The sequence below is a fragment of the Nesoenas mayeri genome, assembly GCF_963082525.1.
Source record: "Nesoenas mayeri genome assembly, chromosome: 26".
Taxonomy (NCBI): Eukaryota; Metazoa; Chordata; class Aves; order Columbiformes; family Columbidae; genus Nesoenas; species Nesoenas mayeri.
The window spans coordinates 3,673,667-3,690,342 of record NC_137552.1 but is presented as its reverse complement, the minus strand read 5'-3'; the positions used below and the strand labels follow the sequence as shown (position 1 = coordinate 3,690,342).

Genomic DNA, 16,676 nt, shown 5'->3' with positions numbered 1-16,676 from the left:
TGAATCTCCCTAACTGAGGCTTAAGCAAATGTCTTTTGCTCGGTAATTGGAACAAGATAAAACATGCACAGGGCCAGTTCTAGAGCTCATGAGGAAAAAGGGGCTGTTCTTGCCTCACACCGCCTGTCATACAGTGAATAAATCAAGATAAAATCTGAGTGATGGGGAAATAATTTGTAGCTTTCACAAGAGTCAGTAAAATCAAGATAAACCTGAGGCTGACTCATAGGCCTTATCTCAACTCGCTAATGTGTGTGATGCTACGAACTACCTTGTCTTCACCAGGATTTTATCCCCATTAGGTATTGCTCGTTAGAAGGGCACATCTTGCCTTAGAGGACTGGGCTGTTGCTTAATTCAATTTCTGGGTTTTAATCTTTGTGCAGTTTGATGATCTGCAAAAGAGAAGAAGCACAGGCTGTGCCGTCCCTGTGTGTGCGGTGCCTAAGAAAGGTCTGAGAGGTTCTGCAGGTGCCTACAGCCAAATCTGCAGAAAATATGTGTTTTCCTGCTTGTTCTTGATCTGAAATCTTGCATTCTGAAAGCTTTTGTTGTGGTGCGCTCAGTCGGCCTTACCTCGAGACCTCTTCTCCAGATATCCCTGCTTCAACACATTCCCTGAGTCTCGAACAGGTCTTGGGGTGATTTCTTCCAACCCTACAGAGCAAAGCAAAGCAAAGCTTTGGGATTTCCCATTTGCACAACCCCCCAGCACATTTTCAGCCCCTTTCTCTGCAGTAGAGGTGAAAATCATGGTCCATCCCCAAAGCGTCAGGGCCAGGACGTCCCCCAGCTGGGTGCTCAGCTCCTGCCATCACAACTTGTCCTAAGCACGAGAAAAAGCACCTAATGAAATGGCACTAACCAGCTCCCCCGTGCCCACCTCGGCACCTTTCTCAGGGTGAAGAGCTTCCCAGAGTGCCAGGTCGCAAGATCTTCTCTCCTTTTGTCACCGTGTCTCCCCAACACGCGACTCAACCCCTTGAAGAGCCAATGTCCCCACGCTGTCACCTCCTGGGGCACCGACCTGCCGCCCGTCCTCCCGCACAGGTGACAGCACAAACGTGCTCAGGGTTTTCTCAGATGACATGGAGCATCTGACTTGTAAACAAGCACATTGTTGTCTCAAATCCAAGCCTTGACCCGTTTTGCTAATGCAAATCTAAATGTCACTTTATGGGACATTTATAATGATGAAAACGGGACGGTGCTGCCGGATGCACAGGCAGACCCTGCGAGTATGAATATTACATTAATGTGCCCAACGCCAGCTCGCCGATCCCGCTGGCAGGAGAATAACAAATGCTTGAGTGAAACTTTTATTTAGACGTTAAGAATCCAGGCCCCAGCGGGGTGACGGAGGCAGCCCCGGCGAGATCCCATCAGCGCGAGCGCTCGAATTGAATTACCCAGGGGGGAAGGCAGGAGCTGCGAGTGCTGCTTCGCTTATTTAATTTCATTTACTTTCAGTACATTAGCAGCATGGGGCTTCCCTCTGCCCCCGTCCCCCCCGAAAACCGGCAGCGTGCCGGTTGAGCCAACGCAGGGACGTGTCCGGCCACCCCGCTCATCCTCAGGTCGTGGTTTCCACCCATTCCTCAGTTGGCAAGAGATATTTGGGGGGTGCAAGCACCTTTCAACACCACAAAGCGGGGAAAGAGCAGGGACAGAATGGGAGCCAGCAACGGCCCCTTCCAGCCCCACATCTTCCCTCTTCGCCATCATTTCTTGGTGCCCGCGAGCAGGCAGGACCCCAGGACCTGCTCGATTGTGCTTCTCCCTCTTTGAGATTGATTTTGCACATTAGCAGATCCTGCGATTAAGGTGATTTGTGGCCCGGGAGCCCAGGATCTCCCAGGGCATCCCAAATCTCTCCTGCTCTGCAAGGGACGCTGTGCCTCAGTTTCCCAGGAAAATCCACATGAAAGGGGACGCCCGTCTTAAATGCTCAGTGGCTGCTCAGACAGACTAATACGATTAAGGAGGGGTTGTGAGGCTGATTCGATTGCACGAGGCTCTGGAAATGTGAAGTTTCACAGGCTGTGACACAGAGGCGGCAGCTGTGACCCTAACGCAGCCCCGCGAACGGGACCCGGGGAGATCAAATCTGCCAGTGATGCTGAGTGGGGCTGGGGCTACGTGGGGTGTCCCCGTCCCTGCCATGTCCCCATCCTGTCCCTAACAACAATCCAGATGGCCTTTGCCTGCAGCAAACAGCTGAATTAACCTGCAAAGCCAGTCCCTGGGGGTTTTGGTTTCTTTCAGCCATCCTAATGGACACCCAGAAGACGCAGAGAGGTGAGGGAGCCCAGCCCCAGGCGGGTCTCTGGGCTCTGAGGGGTTTATCTGGCCCAGGTAAATCATAGCTCGCGACGTCTTCCAGGGCTCCAAGGGATGGAAAAGCCAGCATGTCACCAGCTCATCTGTTCCAACCACTAATGGCCATTCACTGTGTATAAAAACAGAGAAAGGAAAGGCCTTAAATTAATGTGAGAGAGACATCTGTGCTCTCTGAGACACGCGGTCCCTCTTGGTGCGACTGGGTTTGGAGGGTCTTGGTGTCTCCCCCATCCCACAACTGGTACCGGCAGCGCTGCCCAGTGTCACCAACTCCTTCCTTTCCCTTTTTATTGCACCTCAACCCCTCCTGTGATTTGCATCCCCCGGGTGCTGCAGAAGGTTCCTCTCAGGGTGAGCGCAGGTCACCCACCGAGCTGCTGCCTTCGCTCACCAAACGGCACCTTCTGGGCAAAGTTTCTAGGAGTTTGGCTGCTGAGCACCGTGAATGTTCAGCCCCATCCTCACCGTGTCCTCAAGGACCTCTGGATTTCAGCTCTGGCCCCGTCGGTGTCTGAGTCACACACACCAGCTGCACAAAATGTCACTGGAGCCGCAGCCAAAGACGCCCGGGGGCCGCGTCGGTGCCCACGCTGTCACATCAACCCGCGCTTCAAAGGGACGGAGCGTGGGGGCACGACGGTTACAGCTAATTCCCCGTCCTCCCATTTATTCACCAGGCTCAAATGTGCCAAGAGCAGATTCTGCTCCCGGGGACTTTGCAGGGAACACCCAACTGCATTTCAAAGGCGAGCACGATGGGCTGTGATTTCCCAAAGCCCTCCGTGCTGGCTGCGCTCTTTTTCCATTGAAGCTAATGAGAATAAAAACAGTCAGAAAGAGAAAAACAACCCCTCCTGCCGCCTTCAAAGCGAGTCCAGCTCAGGAAATGCTGAAAGCTTTTGGAAATCTCCCCCGCCACCCAAGTCTGTGCAGGAATGGGGCCAGGACGGGCTGCAGGGGCTGGTGGCCCCAATGGCCACTGCCCGGCGGCATGTGGGGTCTATTCAAACACCAGTTTCATACGTGCAAAACCACGGGGCTGTTTGCAGCCACACTCCTTTCTGTCTCTGGTGGCAGAATAATGCTCCGCGTATTGAAACCGTTCCCTTTTTCTAAGATCAAGAGGATCCTGAAAGCATCTCTGCTTCTCCCATCATGACCCATACGAGTGCAGAGCACCCAACCTCCACCTGGGTTAACCAAAGCTCCATCCCCATGGTTGGGACAGGAGCCACCATCCGTCCCCACGGTCCCTTGGGTCCCTGACGCTTGTCCCCCCACCCCAGGTCACAGCCTGTGGCCCAGGTGGCCCTGGACCCTCCGTCCCCTCGGTCCCCCGAGTTGTTCAAGCCCCGGGAACGCTGCCGAACCTTCCAGCGCCTTGGAAATGTCCGGGGATCATTTATAACGACGGGGACAAAATGAGCAACTGTTTTCAAGAGAATGGGGAACTAAACAATTGTCAGCATGGATCACATGAAATACATCTTGTGCCAGGCTAATTTTATTGCATTTTTTTGAGCAGGAAAATAAGAAAGTAGATGAAGAAAAGGCAAGGCACAGCAGAGAAGATTTATTTGGGCTTCAGCTTGACTTTTCAGAAGAGGCTAGTAAGCAAAATTCGGAGTGTAGGCATCCACCTTGGGATAACTACCTAGATTGAGAGCTGGTCAGCAAGCAGGAGGCGGCTAAAAATCAATGGCAACATATCATCGAGGGGAAATTATCAACTGAAATAGCCCTGCGCTCAGCTTCGGGATCCGTCGTCCTCAGGTCCGGGAGCTCTCGGATGCTCCAAGACACCCAACCCAGAGCCCTTCCAAAATCCCGACCCCGAGTAGCCCTGGGGTTGGGTGGAAACTGCTGAATGTGCTCTTGTACGCACCAGTATAGACCAGTATTGAAGGCACGGACTAAGATTAACTGGTCGCAGGCAGCGGTTCACAAGTGCTGACAGCCAGGAGCAAACCCCAAATCCATGGGAGCCGCTCAAGTAAACCACGATTCTCACCGGGGGCTGAACGGTGCCCAGTTCACCGCACCGCCCCAGCGTCCTCGGTGGACCACAATTAATGACCGAACACAAATAAACAGGGGCCATACAGATGGAGCTTTATTAGACGCCGAGTTAGTGTTGGATTCATTGTTGTTTTTGTGGAGGAGTCCACGACTGTGGGTTTTATGATGGATAAGCAAACAAGAGACAGTCAATGGCAAAGAGCTGACTGTACGTTGGGCTGGGATTTAGCCCGAGAAGGTGGAAAAAAGCCTCTCACTTTTATTGGTGTTTTATTTTTTTAATTCTAGCTGGAAAATTTAACAGCAAGTTTGAAGTTCAACCAACTTTGCCAAAGGAAGAAGAAAAAAAATCAAGAAAATTCAAAGAGGAGGCAGAGCCTTTGGCCCAAAAGTTTCCTTCCAAATCACTAAGTCTATAATTGCAAAATAAAACCCACTAAATCTCAATATCTATTTGCACAGCTCATTAGCCAAGGGCTCACACTCAGCAAAGAGGGAGGGCAAAAGAAACCCCCTCGGCACCGAGTGGATTTGGGCAGTTGCCATGGAAACGGGCCCTTCGCAGCCGCATCTCGCGCATCCCTGCTCAGGCGGGTCTGTCTGTCTGTCCGTCTGGCCCCGGCTTCCCCAGGACTCCATTTCTTCAAGTCCTCCACAAAAATGAAGCCCAATGTATGAAATATATAAATATATCCTCTGTGTAATTCATTCCCCTGTTATTTCTCTCCCCCAAACATAACATTATGTCAGACATTCGACCTGCTGTGCTACCGGGACAACATGATTTACAACGTGAAAAGGGAAAACCTAAATCATCACGTAATGAAAACATTAAAGTTAATGCATCACAAGTGAGGAATTTATTACCATTAACTCCAATAAACAGTTATAAACCACCCGTCCTTTCCTGTCCACGCGCAGGGACACGGGCACAGGGACTTCATTAAGCTCAGCTTTCCTTCCGTGCCCAGCGGACCACTCATGTGTGCTCCCCCGGCCACCACTCCTCGTTAGCCGGACTGGCTCATTTTCCGGGCGCTGGCGAGGCTCTGAAGGCCTCATCCATTTCCTTCCACGGGTGCCTCGGCGCAGACGGATGGAACGGGAAAGTTCACGAGACGCGCAGTCCGATGGGTTTATGTAAACGCTGCTGAAATGTGCGCTCCGACAATAGCCAACCCTCGCCCAGCCCTGCGCGGCGGTCCGCAGAGAAGCCGATGGATAAGTAATAACATCTGGGCAGCTGTGCAGACAACAGCCCACCTGGAGGGTACTCGGCCAAATATTTGGCTCTCGCGGATGTCCCGGCACCACTTGAGAAAGCCAAGCCTGATGGCCGAACCACATTGAGGGGTGTGGGGAGGATGGTGAGGGCAGCTGGTCCCTCGTGGGACCGTCTGACCCATCCATGTGGGGTCTGAGGGTCCAAACCCATCCTGTTTGCCATCCCACTGTCCCCCTGGCCGCGCTCAGCCACCCAGCACCTCAACATTGCACCCAAGAGCCGCTGGGCCCGGCCCAGAACACACCTGGGTTTAATTCACAGGCTGCCAAAAGACCAGACACCTGTTGGCTAAAGCCCGGCTTAGGCCCCTGATTCCTATAAAAATTCTGTACCACATAATCGCCAGCCTTGACACAAATGATTCCTATAGATCACTGCGGAAAATCGAGAGGATTTAAGGAGAGAGGAGGGTTAGGAAAAAGTAAAACAAACGACGTGCAATTTTTCAAGCGGAAACAATGGCAATATGAAGATATATAGGTGTCAGCCGTTCCATAGGAGGCAGGAGGCTGTGCTCTTTTACCTCTTACAGTGTCACTCTTGTGACCTCTACCATTTGAAATGCTTTGATTCCACCTTGCCCAAGGGATCCGCGAGTGCTGGGGAAGAGATGAGGGATGCCTGACCCCACCTCCGCATCGCCCGACGACTGACGGCATAAATCAGCTTTTCCCCTCCGCAGACCCGAGTGTCAAGAACCCATGTGAGAAGGCTGGAAATATTAAATGATTTCCCTGAGGGTTTTCATTGCTACTCGGTTTCTCTCCTGTAACTGCAGAGCTGTGTTTCACATGAAGAACAACCTTCCCTTGCGCCCCCGATGTGTGTGTGTGGGGCGGGAAGGGGGATGCGGGCAGGGGAGCAGGATGGGCACCGCAAAATCAAATCCGCAGCCCAAACCTACCGCCTCGTCCTTCCCAGCCTGGTGCAAACCCAGACTGCTGCGATCCCGGTACGGACACATAATGAAGAGGTCGGTGGGGTTGCTCGTGGAAGGGGTGAGAAGGAGCCATCCTGTTGAGCTCCAGGTGAGCGTGTGTATCCCAGAGAAAGAATAAAACCAGCCCAGAAAGCTGGTGGGAGCTGCTCCCCAGTGACAATGGGTTTATTTCTCCCACGTGCCAGCCAGTCTGGCAGCACATCCTTGGTGACCTGAGCCACAGCAAGTCAAGAAGCTGACAAGAAGTCTTGGGGAATGAGATTGGCTCATTTGAGGTGTATTTAGCAGCGTTTCCCTGGACCGCGGACAGCCCCCAATCACTTGGCTGCCGACAGCTCCGGTAGCTGCCGTTTGCACTTCCCAAGACTTAAACCCCAGCGCAGCGCTAAGCGGGATCATTATTCCACCATTCCAACCCAGCACCGCTCTTTAAAAGCAAATTTTGCAGGTAATTAGTCCCAACTGCTGTTTACCATGGAGCTACTGGGTTGTCTTGTTTCAAAAGGCATCTCGGTGGTGGTTCCTCGGCAGGGGCTCCGGTGGCCTCGCAGCGACACGCCGCAGGGATGGGGACACCCCTGGGGACGGGGACACCGCCGATGGGCAGCATGGCTGTGGGTTAGGCCTGCGTCTCATTAAACCAAACTGAATTCCATGGCGCTGGTTTAACACAGTGCCACGTTTGGCACTGGAAATCGCCGCCTCGTGGCCGTGACTCCAGCGAGGATGAGGAAGGTCCTGCCGGGGCTGGAGGGGGCGAGGGGGAGGAAACCGCCCTTCCCGTATTCATTAAACTCTCGCATTTCAAACGAGCAGCCTGGTTCTCCCACTTCCCTTTCATCTGGGCTCAGGTCTATTTTTTCCTTGCTTCCTACTTCTGAGTAATTGTTAGAAAAGTAAAATCAACAGGTCGTAAAATGATAAAAGCATATTCTCGGGTAAATCCTCCCCTTGGGCTCACTTCTGCTCTCGTTTTTCACTGATAAAATGCCCCTGCCTTCCCTGGAGCCCTCTTGATTTACATCACATACCTTGGATTACGAAAGAAACGTTGATTTTCTGATATCAACACAACATGAATCTAGACACACCCAGCCTAGCTGTGCCAGCCCAATAAATCAGGAGCAGAGCCAGGAATAGCTTATATCCGAGTAATAGAGCTTCAACTACACCATCCTGATATGGCGAGAGCAATCCAACCTCCTTAATGTAGATAGTTATATCCAAATAAAGGTGCTTTATGTCAGTATAAATTATCCTTTTCCCATTTAGGGAGGCCTTTCTGCAAAATGAATGTGCTAGAGCAACTGCCAATCTGGATACAGATATATTGTTTAGAAAAAAACCAAACCGCCAGCAAACCCTCATGGAAATACAAGCGATGTTTGACGGCTTCTTTTCCCGGAGCCGACACGTCAGGGTCCCACCGGCCCCATGGGACACGGTGCTGTCTGCTCCACACAGATCCATGGGGATCTGCAGCAGGTTTGGGGCTTTTTCCTCCAGATTTCCTGCATTTTCTGATGCATCAACCTCATCTAAACAGATCAGGACCCCCCTTGGGAGGAGGCACCAGGTGCTTCACAAGACAGGAGAGCAACCAGGAGGAGGGCAACAAAGATGCTGCAGGGAGTGGAGCATCTCCCGTGTGAGGAAAGGCTGAGGGAGCTGGGGCTCTGGAGCTGGACAAGAGGACACTGAGGGGAGACTCATTCATGGGGATCAATATGGAAAGGGGGAGTGTCAGGAGGATGGAGCCAGGCTCTGCTGGTGACAACCAGGGACAGGACAAGGGGCAATGGGTGCAAACTGGAACACAGGAGGTTCCACTTAAATATGAGAAGAAACTTGTTGGGGTGAGGGTGTCAGAGCCTGGCCCAGGCTGCCCAGGGGGGTTGTGGAGTCTCCTTCTGTGCAGACATTCCAACCCGCCTGGACACCTTCCTGTGTAACCTCATCTGGGTGTTCCTGCTCCATGGGGGGATTGCACTGGATGAGCTTTCCAGGTCCCTTCCACCCCCTGACATCTGGGGTTCTGTGATTTTCCCCCTGTGGAGCACGCAGGGCACCCGTTTGGCAGCAGGTGAACGGAACAACCGCCGTTCCGGGTGCCTCCGCCATTCCCAACACGGAGCTGGATTCCACAGCTCCCGAGCGTCTGGAGCTCGTTAGCGGATCCGCTTTGCGCTGCTCTGCGACAAAGATGTTTCATTTTAAAGTCCCGGGCTCCCGCGGGCAGGAGCCCGAGTGATGAAAGCGCTTTCTGGGTGGCGGCCGTGCCGGCAGAGACGCGGGAACCGGAGCCCTGGGCGGGCTGATTTAACTCAACATGATTGAAACCGTCAATTTTCATGATGATTTAAATCATCGAGCAAGACTTTTTGATTGAAATAGTCCATTTTAATGTTGTTTTGCATTTGTACTCTTTATTCACTTTCTCAAGGAAAGCTGGTAACTGTTAAAACACGTTGATAAAGTTATGGTCAATTTAACGCTTCTCTTGGTTAACCAGCAGAACACACTATTTCTATGCCAAAAAATATTTAGGTCATTATGTAGCTTAACGAACATTTATTTGGGTACTTAAATTTTGTATTATGTGACAAAATGGTGCAAGCTGTGGGGTTTAGGAAGTGATTATTAACTTTTATTCACAGCCAATGCAAAACATTATATGGCCTGAGACGGAAATTCAAATATAAATATACAAAAGCAATGTTTGGAGTTTTATTGGTAAAATAAATTTACTTTTAAATTGATGGATCTATGAGGGGAAAAAAATTAAATCCTACGAAATTTCAAGGTGATTTATTTAACAAAGGAAGTATTATCAGATGTGATGGGATGGAGTTGAAGGTTCCTGCTTATCACATCCTTCCAGTTGGTGCATCTCATCCTCCCAAACCTCGTCTCCTCTGCTAAATTTGGAACAAAACCAGAGGTTGTCTCTCCCAGTTTCTGGCTCTGCATGAGAACGTGAACTAAACTGCTGCAGTAAATCAAATCGGAGAAAACTTCTCCCTGCGCCTCTGTGGCGTTAAATCTGGTTTAGGACCTTCCAGAAATCCTGGGACTAACGGGACTTGCTTAAGACTTTGGAGAGCAACAAGTTTCGGGAGTTTGTGTTTATTTCGAAGTCTCAACAATTCTCTTAAAGCCTCATTTTCCAAGGAAATAAGTGTGGGTTTTTCAATCCCTCCCATCGGCTCTGTCCTCGGGCCGGGCAGGGCCGGGTTCCGGGGTGCGTCCTGTGGGGACCCCCAAATGGAGCATCATCCTTCCGCCCCCCTGCGCTGCGAAGAGCCAGAGCTCGTTGCGGCCAGCGGAACCGGGAGCTCACACCTCATTTTTCCCAGCCCATGGCCGTTATTCCAGCAACTTCCACCTCCCGTCCGCTGGGTTCTAATTTCGTTTCCCGCTCCCCGGCTCTTTCCGGGGTCTGGCACACCCAGGCGAGGCTGACACGAGGCAGTCGGTGTCTGTGAGTCCTCCCAGCCCCGCGGTGCCGGGCACGGAGCCATGCGGGGACTGGAAATGGGGCCGTGGCCACGAGGAGAGCTCGGGGAGGAGGATGCTCGGGCTCCGGTGTTGGGTGATACGGGGCAATTAGATTAAAGTATCTTCCATTAGGGAAGAGTGAGAGTTTGCTAAGTGTGGTATCTGTTAGCCCAGAGTCATAACAAACCCACAGATAAATGAAGTGCCGGTTACCTCCTTCAAACAAAAAAAAAGAACGGGGAAAAAGAGCAAGCTGCTTCCTCTTGGAAAGGCTCCGGGCCCTACAATCCAAGTATCAGCGTGGTCTATCTCTGCAAAGCCATTTCTAGGAAACTAGAGTATTTAACACAAAATTAAGGATGCGTGTTCAAGGGAGGCAGCTGGGAAATGCTAAAGGTGGGACAAGTTTTCGGGAGCACTGAACTGCAATGGTAAAGCATCGCGGGTGGGAGCAAGCGCTGGGCAGCCCTGAGCAGCACCCACCTGCGGTCCAGACAACTTTCTGTGCAACACGAGGGAAACCGCTGGCAAAACACCCCTGTCCCACGCAAAATTCATCAGCCCACGCTGCCTCTTGTCTGTCCACTGATCGGACTGAAGTTTCTGCTGCACAACCTTCCCCTTGCAAACCCGTCCCAAGGCTGAGAGCCGGGCCCAGCCTTGGGCTTTGCTCATTTAAACCATGCCCAAAAGCACACTTTTTGGACACCTGGGATGGCAAAGCATCCCCTGAGGCACAACCCCACGGCAGGGCGGTGGCAAACCCTGCTGGGCAAAGCTGGAGATGCCGGGGGACACGACACACCTGGGGCAGCTCCGCAATGGGGCGAAGCGGCGGGGAAACTCAGCGTCTCGTGCAGTTGGCACGGGCGCTGGTGCACAGAGCCGGGGACACGCTGTCCTTCCATCCGCGGCCGTGGCGGCGCGTCGGGCAGCGCCGAGCGCGGTGGCATCACCCCGCTGCCCCCGGCATCCGAGCGGGAAGCGGAGATGAAACTTGGCCACTGCTTTTCCTTGTTCCAGATAAGAAAATCATTTGTCACCGTGGGGCGGGGTGGGTGTCGGGGCTGGGGGTGGGAGGGTGCGTTTTTATCGGGGAAAGTGTCAGTCTGTCCACACGACCTGGAGAACAAATGTGTGTTTTATCACCCGCCCAACAGAACCCGCCGAACACCTGCGGCAGGCGTGTGCCCCGGCCCCGCCGCCGAGGGAGAAAGTCACAGTGATGGATTTGCCCATCTTAATTAATGTAAACAAACAAAAGAGGAACATCAAATAATGCCCTTGACAGCCTGAAAACAGAGCGGGGAGAGCAGAGAGCGCTTTATAAAAGGAGCCCTTTTGATGTGCAGGCCACAGGATCAAGGTTTGTAAATAGCAGCAGCTCCATATCGAGGCTTATCCAAATATTTTCATTTCCCATCACAAGCTGAGAGCCAGGGGTTGATGGTTTTGGACTCTTCAACTTTCAGCTTTCACCCTGCAGCCCCGGAGCGAGCGGGAGGGCGGGGGGGGTCCCTGCGCCCAGCGCTGACACGGGGCACCTGGGGACCCAGCCCTGGCCACCAGCGCCACTGTCCCCACCATCACCGCCACCCGCGGGACGCTGAGCCAGAGCCCATCGCAGCCCTGGCCAGCTCCATCGCCTTCTCCCTGCAGACGCCAGCGGAGTTGAGGGTTGGGGAGGTTCACCAGCCAAATATGAATCACCGGTGTCACACTGAGGGGACGAAGCGTCACCCGGCGATGTATAAACAGGATTAGCGTGGCTGAGACATGTGAAACCATCCTTCCCCTCCAGACAGGAGCCCGGAGCCCAGCGGGGCTCCCCCAGCCCGGCCACCCTTTCACCTTGTCCCCTGCAGGGAGGGGACACCCGGGCCAGCCCAGGAGACGGGCAGCCCAGGCAACACCCCCAAATTTGGGGAGCAGAAAGGGGCGTTATCACTGTGGGGGTCAGTTTAATCCTGAGCAGCGACGGCACTGAAGTCAGGGGGAAGAGGAAGGGAGAAAAAAAAGCTTTACACCATAAATATCCCATGAATTCCCGTCTTGATGTCAGGGTTACATTTGGGGTCTTTAAAAACACATACGACTAAAATGGAGCGTTTCCATCACTGCTCTGGCATATTTACGGTCTCCGGGAAGGGCTCCCAGACACAAATCCCACTTTGACTTATAAAGGCCCCGGCAAAGGTCAGCGCAGGGATGGCCGGGGTGAAGCACGGGGGGAGCCGGGGAACCCCGGCCGGGTGCGCCCCCCCCGCCCTGCCCCGGCCCCTGGGGGTGCTGCGGGTCCCCGGGGCGGGGGCCGCCTGCCCGGGCTGGGCTGGGGAGCCGGGGGGGATCGTGCCGTTCCGGGGCTTCGCCACAAGGCAGCAGCAGAAGCCCAGGATTGGAGCTGGGAGCCGAGAGCATCGCGGTGCAGGGGACAGGGGACAAGGGACAGCGGACAAGGGACAAGGGACAGGGGACAAGGGACACCCTCTGCCCGCTCTGTCCCCTCAGAGAGGGGCTGTGCTGGTCCCCCCTGCCCTGGGGACCCCCCGTCCTTGGGGGTGATGCCCAGGAGCACAAAGATGCTGGAAGATGAGGGGCTGTTCTATCACCTGGGAAAACAGCTTTCAGAGCCTTTGGTCCCAACCATGGAGGGTTTTATCCTAAAAAAAAAGCCTAGAGAGGAGGTGACTGGCAAGGAAATACCCTTGGGCAGGGTCAAAGAGGGACTGAAACAAGACCCGGGGGTAAAACTGGGCTCTGGTGTCGTACAGGTCAGACTGGGCAGGACGGGTCAGACCTTTCAGCCTCCCCTGGTCCCATGTCCCCTCACCCACCGTCACCCCAGCCGGGGACATGGGACGGCTGGCAGGGTGGCAGTGTCCCCCATCCCGTCCCTGTCCCCGGGGCTCAGGGGGCTCCGGTGACCCCCGGCCGGTTGGGAAGGACACTTTGCCGCAGGTTTGGGGCAGCTGGCCTGTCCCATCCCTGTCCCTGCTGTGACCGGGACGCCGGGGCGCGCGGGGCCCAGCTCCTGCCCTCCCTCTCCTGACTTCATCGCTTTTCCTCTGCACACTTGGCTAAAAAGTGCTGAACGCGGCACTGCTTGGCTGTAATTATTTACCCAAAGGTGGGGGATGAGAGAAACACACTATGATTAAAAAAATTATTGGTAAAAGGACATAAAATAAAGTATTGATCAGGTTGGCTGTATCCCACCTCTGGAAATATAAGAAAGTGACAGGGTTGTATAAAGAATGCTGGGTCCAAAAAAGAAGCTGCTTCTTATTACAGCTCAGATACCCACCAAGCGATAAATCCAGGACGCTATAGATCAGGAGTTTATTATAAAAAGCACCAAATGTGGTTAATCAGATGTGTCCTTGGCTACAAATCCAGGCTGGCTCAGGGGCTTGGGACCCAGGGGTGACATTGGGACCTTAACCCAACCTCCAGCACCCACTGGGGAAAGGCTCCAATTTGGGGTTTGGCACTAACCGCATGTAACTTGCTCTATGGAAATGGGGAGGAAAAGGTAAATTCTCAGTGCTAGCTCTGCATCCCTTTAGTACTAAGGCTGGAGCTGAGGAACAGCAGAGCTGGGCTCTGCAATCCCAACTCCTGGCGTAGGGACAGGGCTGAAATCTTTCGGCAAAGGTGGGAGAGACACTGAGACCCTTGAAACGTCTCTCATCAAATCAAAACACTGAGCTTAATGGCTCTGGCTACCTCGGAGACCAATAAAAGCCCCAAAACCGGTTATGAGACTGTGATCTGAGGTTAGAGGAAACCTGGCAGAGTGCTGACTGATTGGAGAGTTATTGGAAAGAAATAAAAAGGTTGCATTAAACCTAACGGAAGGTCACAGCGCGAGCGTATCTCATGGAAGGTGACTGCCCTCATTACCCATACCGGGGTACCCCCTGCACCTTGGGGATGCTGCTGGTGCTTTCAAGTCTCTTTGTGGAAAAGAGATTTATATAAAACTGATTATTGTTATTTTTGCAGCGGAGGAGCAGCACATTCATCAGGCTGCTCTGCTTTTCCCTGCTTTTGGCTCCTTCACTTGAGACACCTGCAACTGGCCTCTTTCTCCAGCTCTGGGGTTGTTCAGGGGTCTAAAATCAAGCTTAAAAAGGGGAATACCAGCCTCGGGGGGAGCGCGGCAGCACGGGGCAGCCTGGCCCCACAGGACCGGCCCGTGGGGCAGCATCCAGTCCCGTGTGCCCACAGCCGGGGTGCACGGAGCCCCCAAGCTGACCCCAAAATGTTGGAGCGCTCAGGCTGTGTCCTCCCCAAACCTCCCCAGGGAAGATGCAAAGGGCTTATCTGGGCAGGAGATACCTTATCTCCAGCAATGCGAGCACTCGCTTCTTCAGCCTCCTTTGAAAATCCCACCTCTCTGCCCCAAACAGGGCAGACGGTCGAGCCATTAAACAAACCGAACCCCCAAAAATATGAGTGCAGAGCAAAAAGGGCTCGCGTATCTTCATACACCGTGTTACTCATGAGCCTTCATATGCCACTACCCTGCATTTGTCCCTTGACACCCCTGTAAATTTTCAGCTTTTCTTCAGACCTTTGCCCAGAAAGTACCAAGTTGTGGCAGGAAAAACATTCAAAATACAATTCCAAGCAGTGGAGTCAAACTGGAAGCTCCTGACAGCTCAACTCCAAACAACCAGGGGCTGCGGCAAGCTTGATAATTTGCCCCAGAATCTATAAATCTGAAAACTACAAGATATATTAACTCCGTAACCTCGGTCCTTCCAACCCCAAGAGAGCTCTCCCCCGGGAACTGAGCGTCTGTTCATCTTTATGGGGCTGGGACGGGTTCACCGCAAACTTTCTCCTCCGGGAAGGAGCTGGTGTGTGTTCCTGCGTCCCCCAGGACCCTCTTGGCGTCGAGGGGAGGGAGAGGAACATCATGAAGAATTTGTAACCGTGCATGTAGAGATGACATTTATAGGGCTCTCAAATTGGAAACTGTACATTTTATTGCACTCTCTGTCAAAAAATGCAGTTCCATCAGAGGCGAGAACGACAAGGGAAACAACCAATCAATATCTGGGCCTCTAATATCTGGACTGAAAAAAATCATTATCCTGTTACTTTTATTATGGCGTTATGCTTGAAATATGATAGTTTAAGGTTGTTTCCATTACCTAGACAATTTTTAAGGGGTGTTTCCCTCCTCTCTGCTTCTGGCTCAGCTCCCTCTGGGCTGAAAATCAGAACAAGCCACTCGAGAGGGGGGGTCGGTGGGTCCTGAGTCCCCCAGCCAGGGGGGTGTTGGGACCCCTGGGGGTCACACCTGCCGCAGCGGCACCGGGAGGGCAATGGGACCCTGCGGCTGCCTCACCCACTTGCACCAGCTCTGTGTCCCGGGGCTGAGCTGCTGAACCGAGTCCCTGGGGTCTCGTGGCCGTCTCCCTGCCACGCCGTGGGCTGCTGGTGACGGGCCATTCGGGCCATTGCCACCAGCACACCCGCAGCACCAGCAGCGGTTGGGAGCGAGGAAAGAACATCTCATCCATCACCCCAGCACGTGGTCCTTGCCCCAAAGAGTTAATCTGCCCGTGCTGCTGGGCAAACTGACCCTCCCCAAGCACAACAACTCACGAGGGGACGCTCTGTCCTAACCTTGCAGGTTTGTCTGTCCTTGGGGGTAGTTTGGGGAGCTCTAGGGTTGTATTGAAGTTCTGGGTTTGCATTTGGAGGATTATTGATGAAGTTTTGCATTACCCAGGCTAAAAGCCCTGTGCTGCCGCTCTCCTCCAGACTGTCTCTCTTCAGTCCCGCAGAGCACTAAGTGGGCCCTTAATGAACGAGAGAAAGGTTATCAGGACCCGCATGGGGCTCAGCCGTCTGCTCCAGTGAAAATCAGGAGACGCCACAGATAAGAGTTCAAAGCGATGCAAAGAGACAGCCCGTGCCGGCTGCTCAGCCCTGTGTGCCCGGGGAGCCGCTTCCCAGCACCCGGCAAGGAAAGTAGAAAAGAGCCATGTTTGTGCGGCTCCCGGCCCCAGAGAAGCGCAGCTTTGCAGCAATGGGCAGGGGAGACGCTCCAGTGCGGGGACCCCGGGGACCCCACGACACCCCCACAGTGCTGCAGCTCAGGTAACACGCCGGTTGGTCACAGGGCTGCTGGGACAGCAGCTGGACCACAGCCCGGGAGAAGATGCGACAGGGAGATGCAGGACGGTGACCACACACACGCCATCACCAGACCCACCAGTGCAGCATCCTAACGAGCCACAAACACACATCCAGCAATTAGCACGAGCTGCAAGGGGTAATTACTGCTACGCAGGGAGGAGGGGAAAGGTTCCCAAAAGCATTTTGTGCTTTAGCCTCCCCGGGCTGCAACAGCATCAGGGTTAGTTGAGACACACTCGTTTCTCGCCCCTTCTCAAAGCAGTCATGCGATGTTTATCACCAAGCGGCAATACATTGATGGAGCTGTCCCCCCGGCTGTCACTTAACCCCAGGGCCAGCTCGGTGCTACCTGCCCTTCCCTGCCACCCCACCTCAGCCTCTCTTTATTATATCACAGCAAATAGACTCCTCAGCACCACGTTTTAGGCGCCGGAGCTG

General features: G+C 53.5%; 1 protein-coding gene across 1 annotated transcript in view; it reads right to left on the bottom strand.

The window, feature by feature from the left end:
- SKAP1 (src kinase associated phosphoprotein 1) overlaps window positions 1–16,676 on the bottom strand; it is a 123,350-nt gene that overhangs the window by 22,700 nt on the left and 83,974 nt on the right. The window contains exon 5 of the mRNA XM_080359849.1: window positions 577–657. Within this exon, the coding sequence (XP_080215975.1) occupies window positions 577–657 (81 nt within the window). The remainder of the gene's footprint in view (window positions 1–576; window positions 658–16,676) is intronic.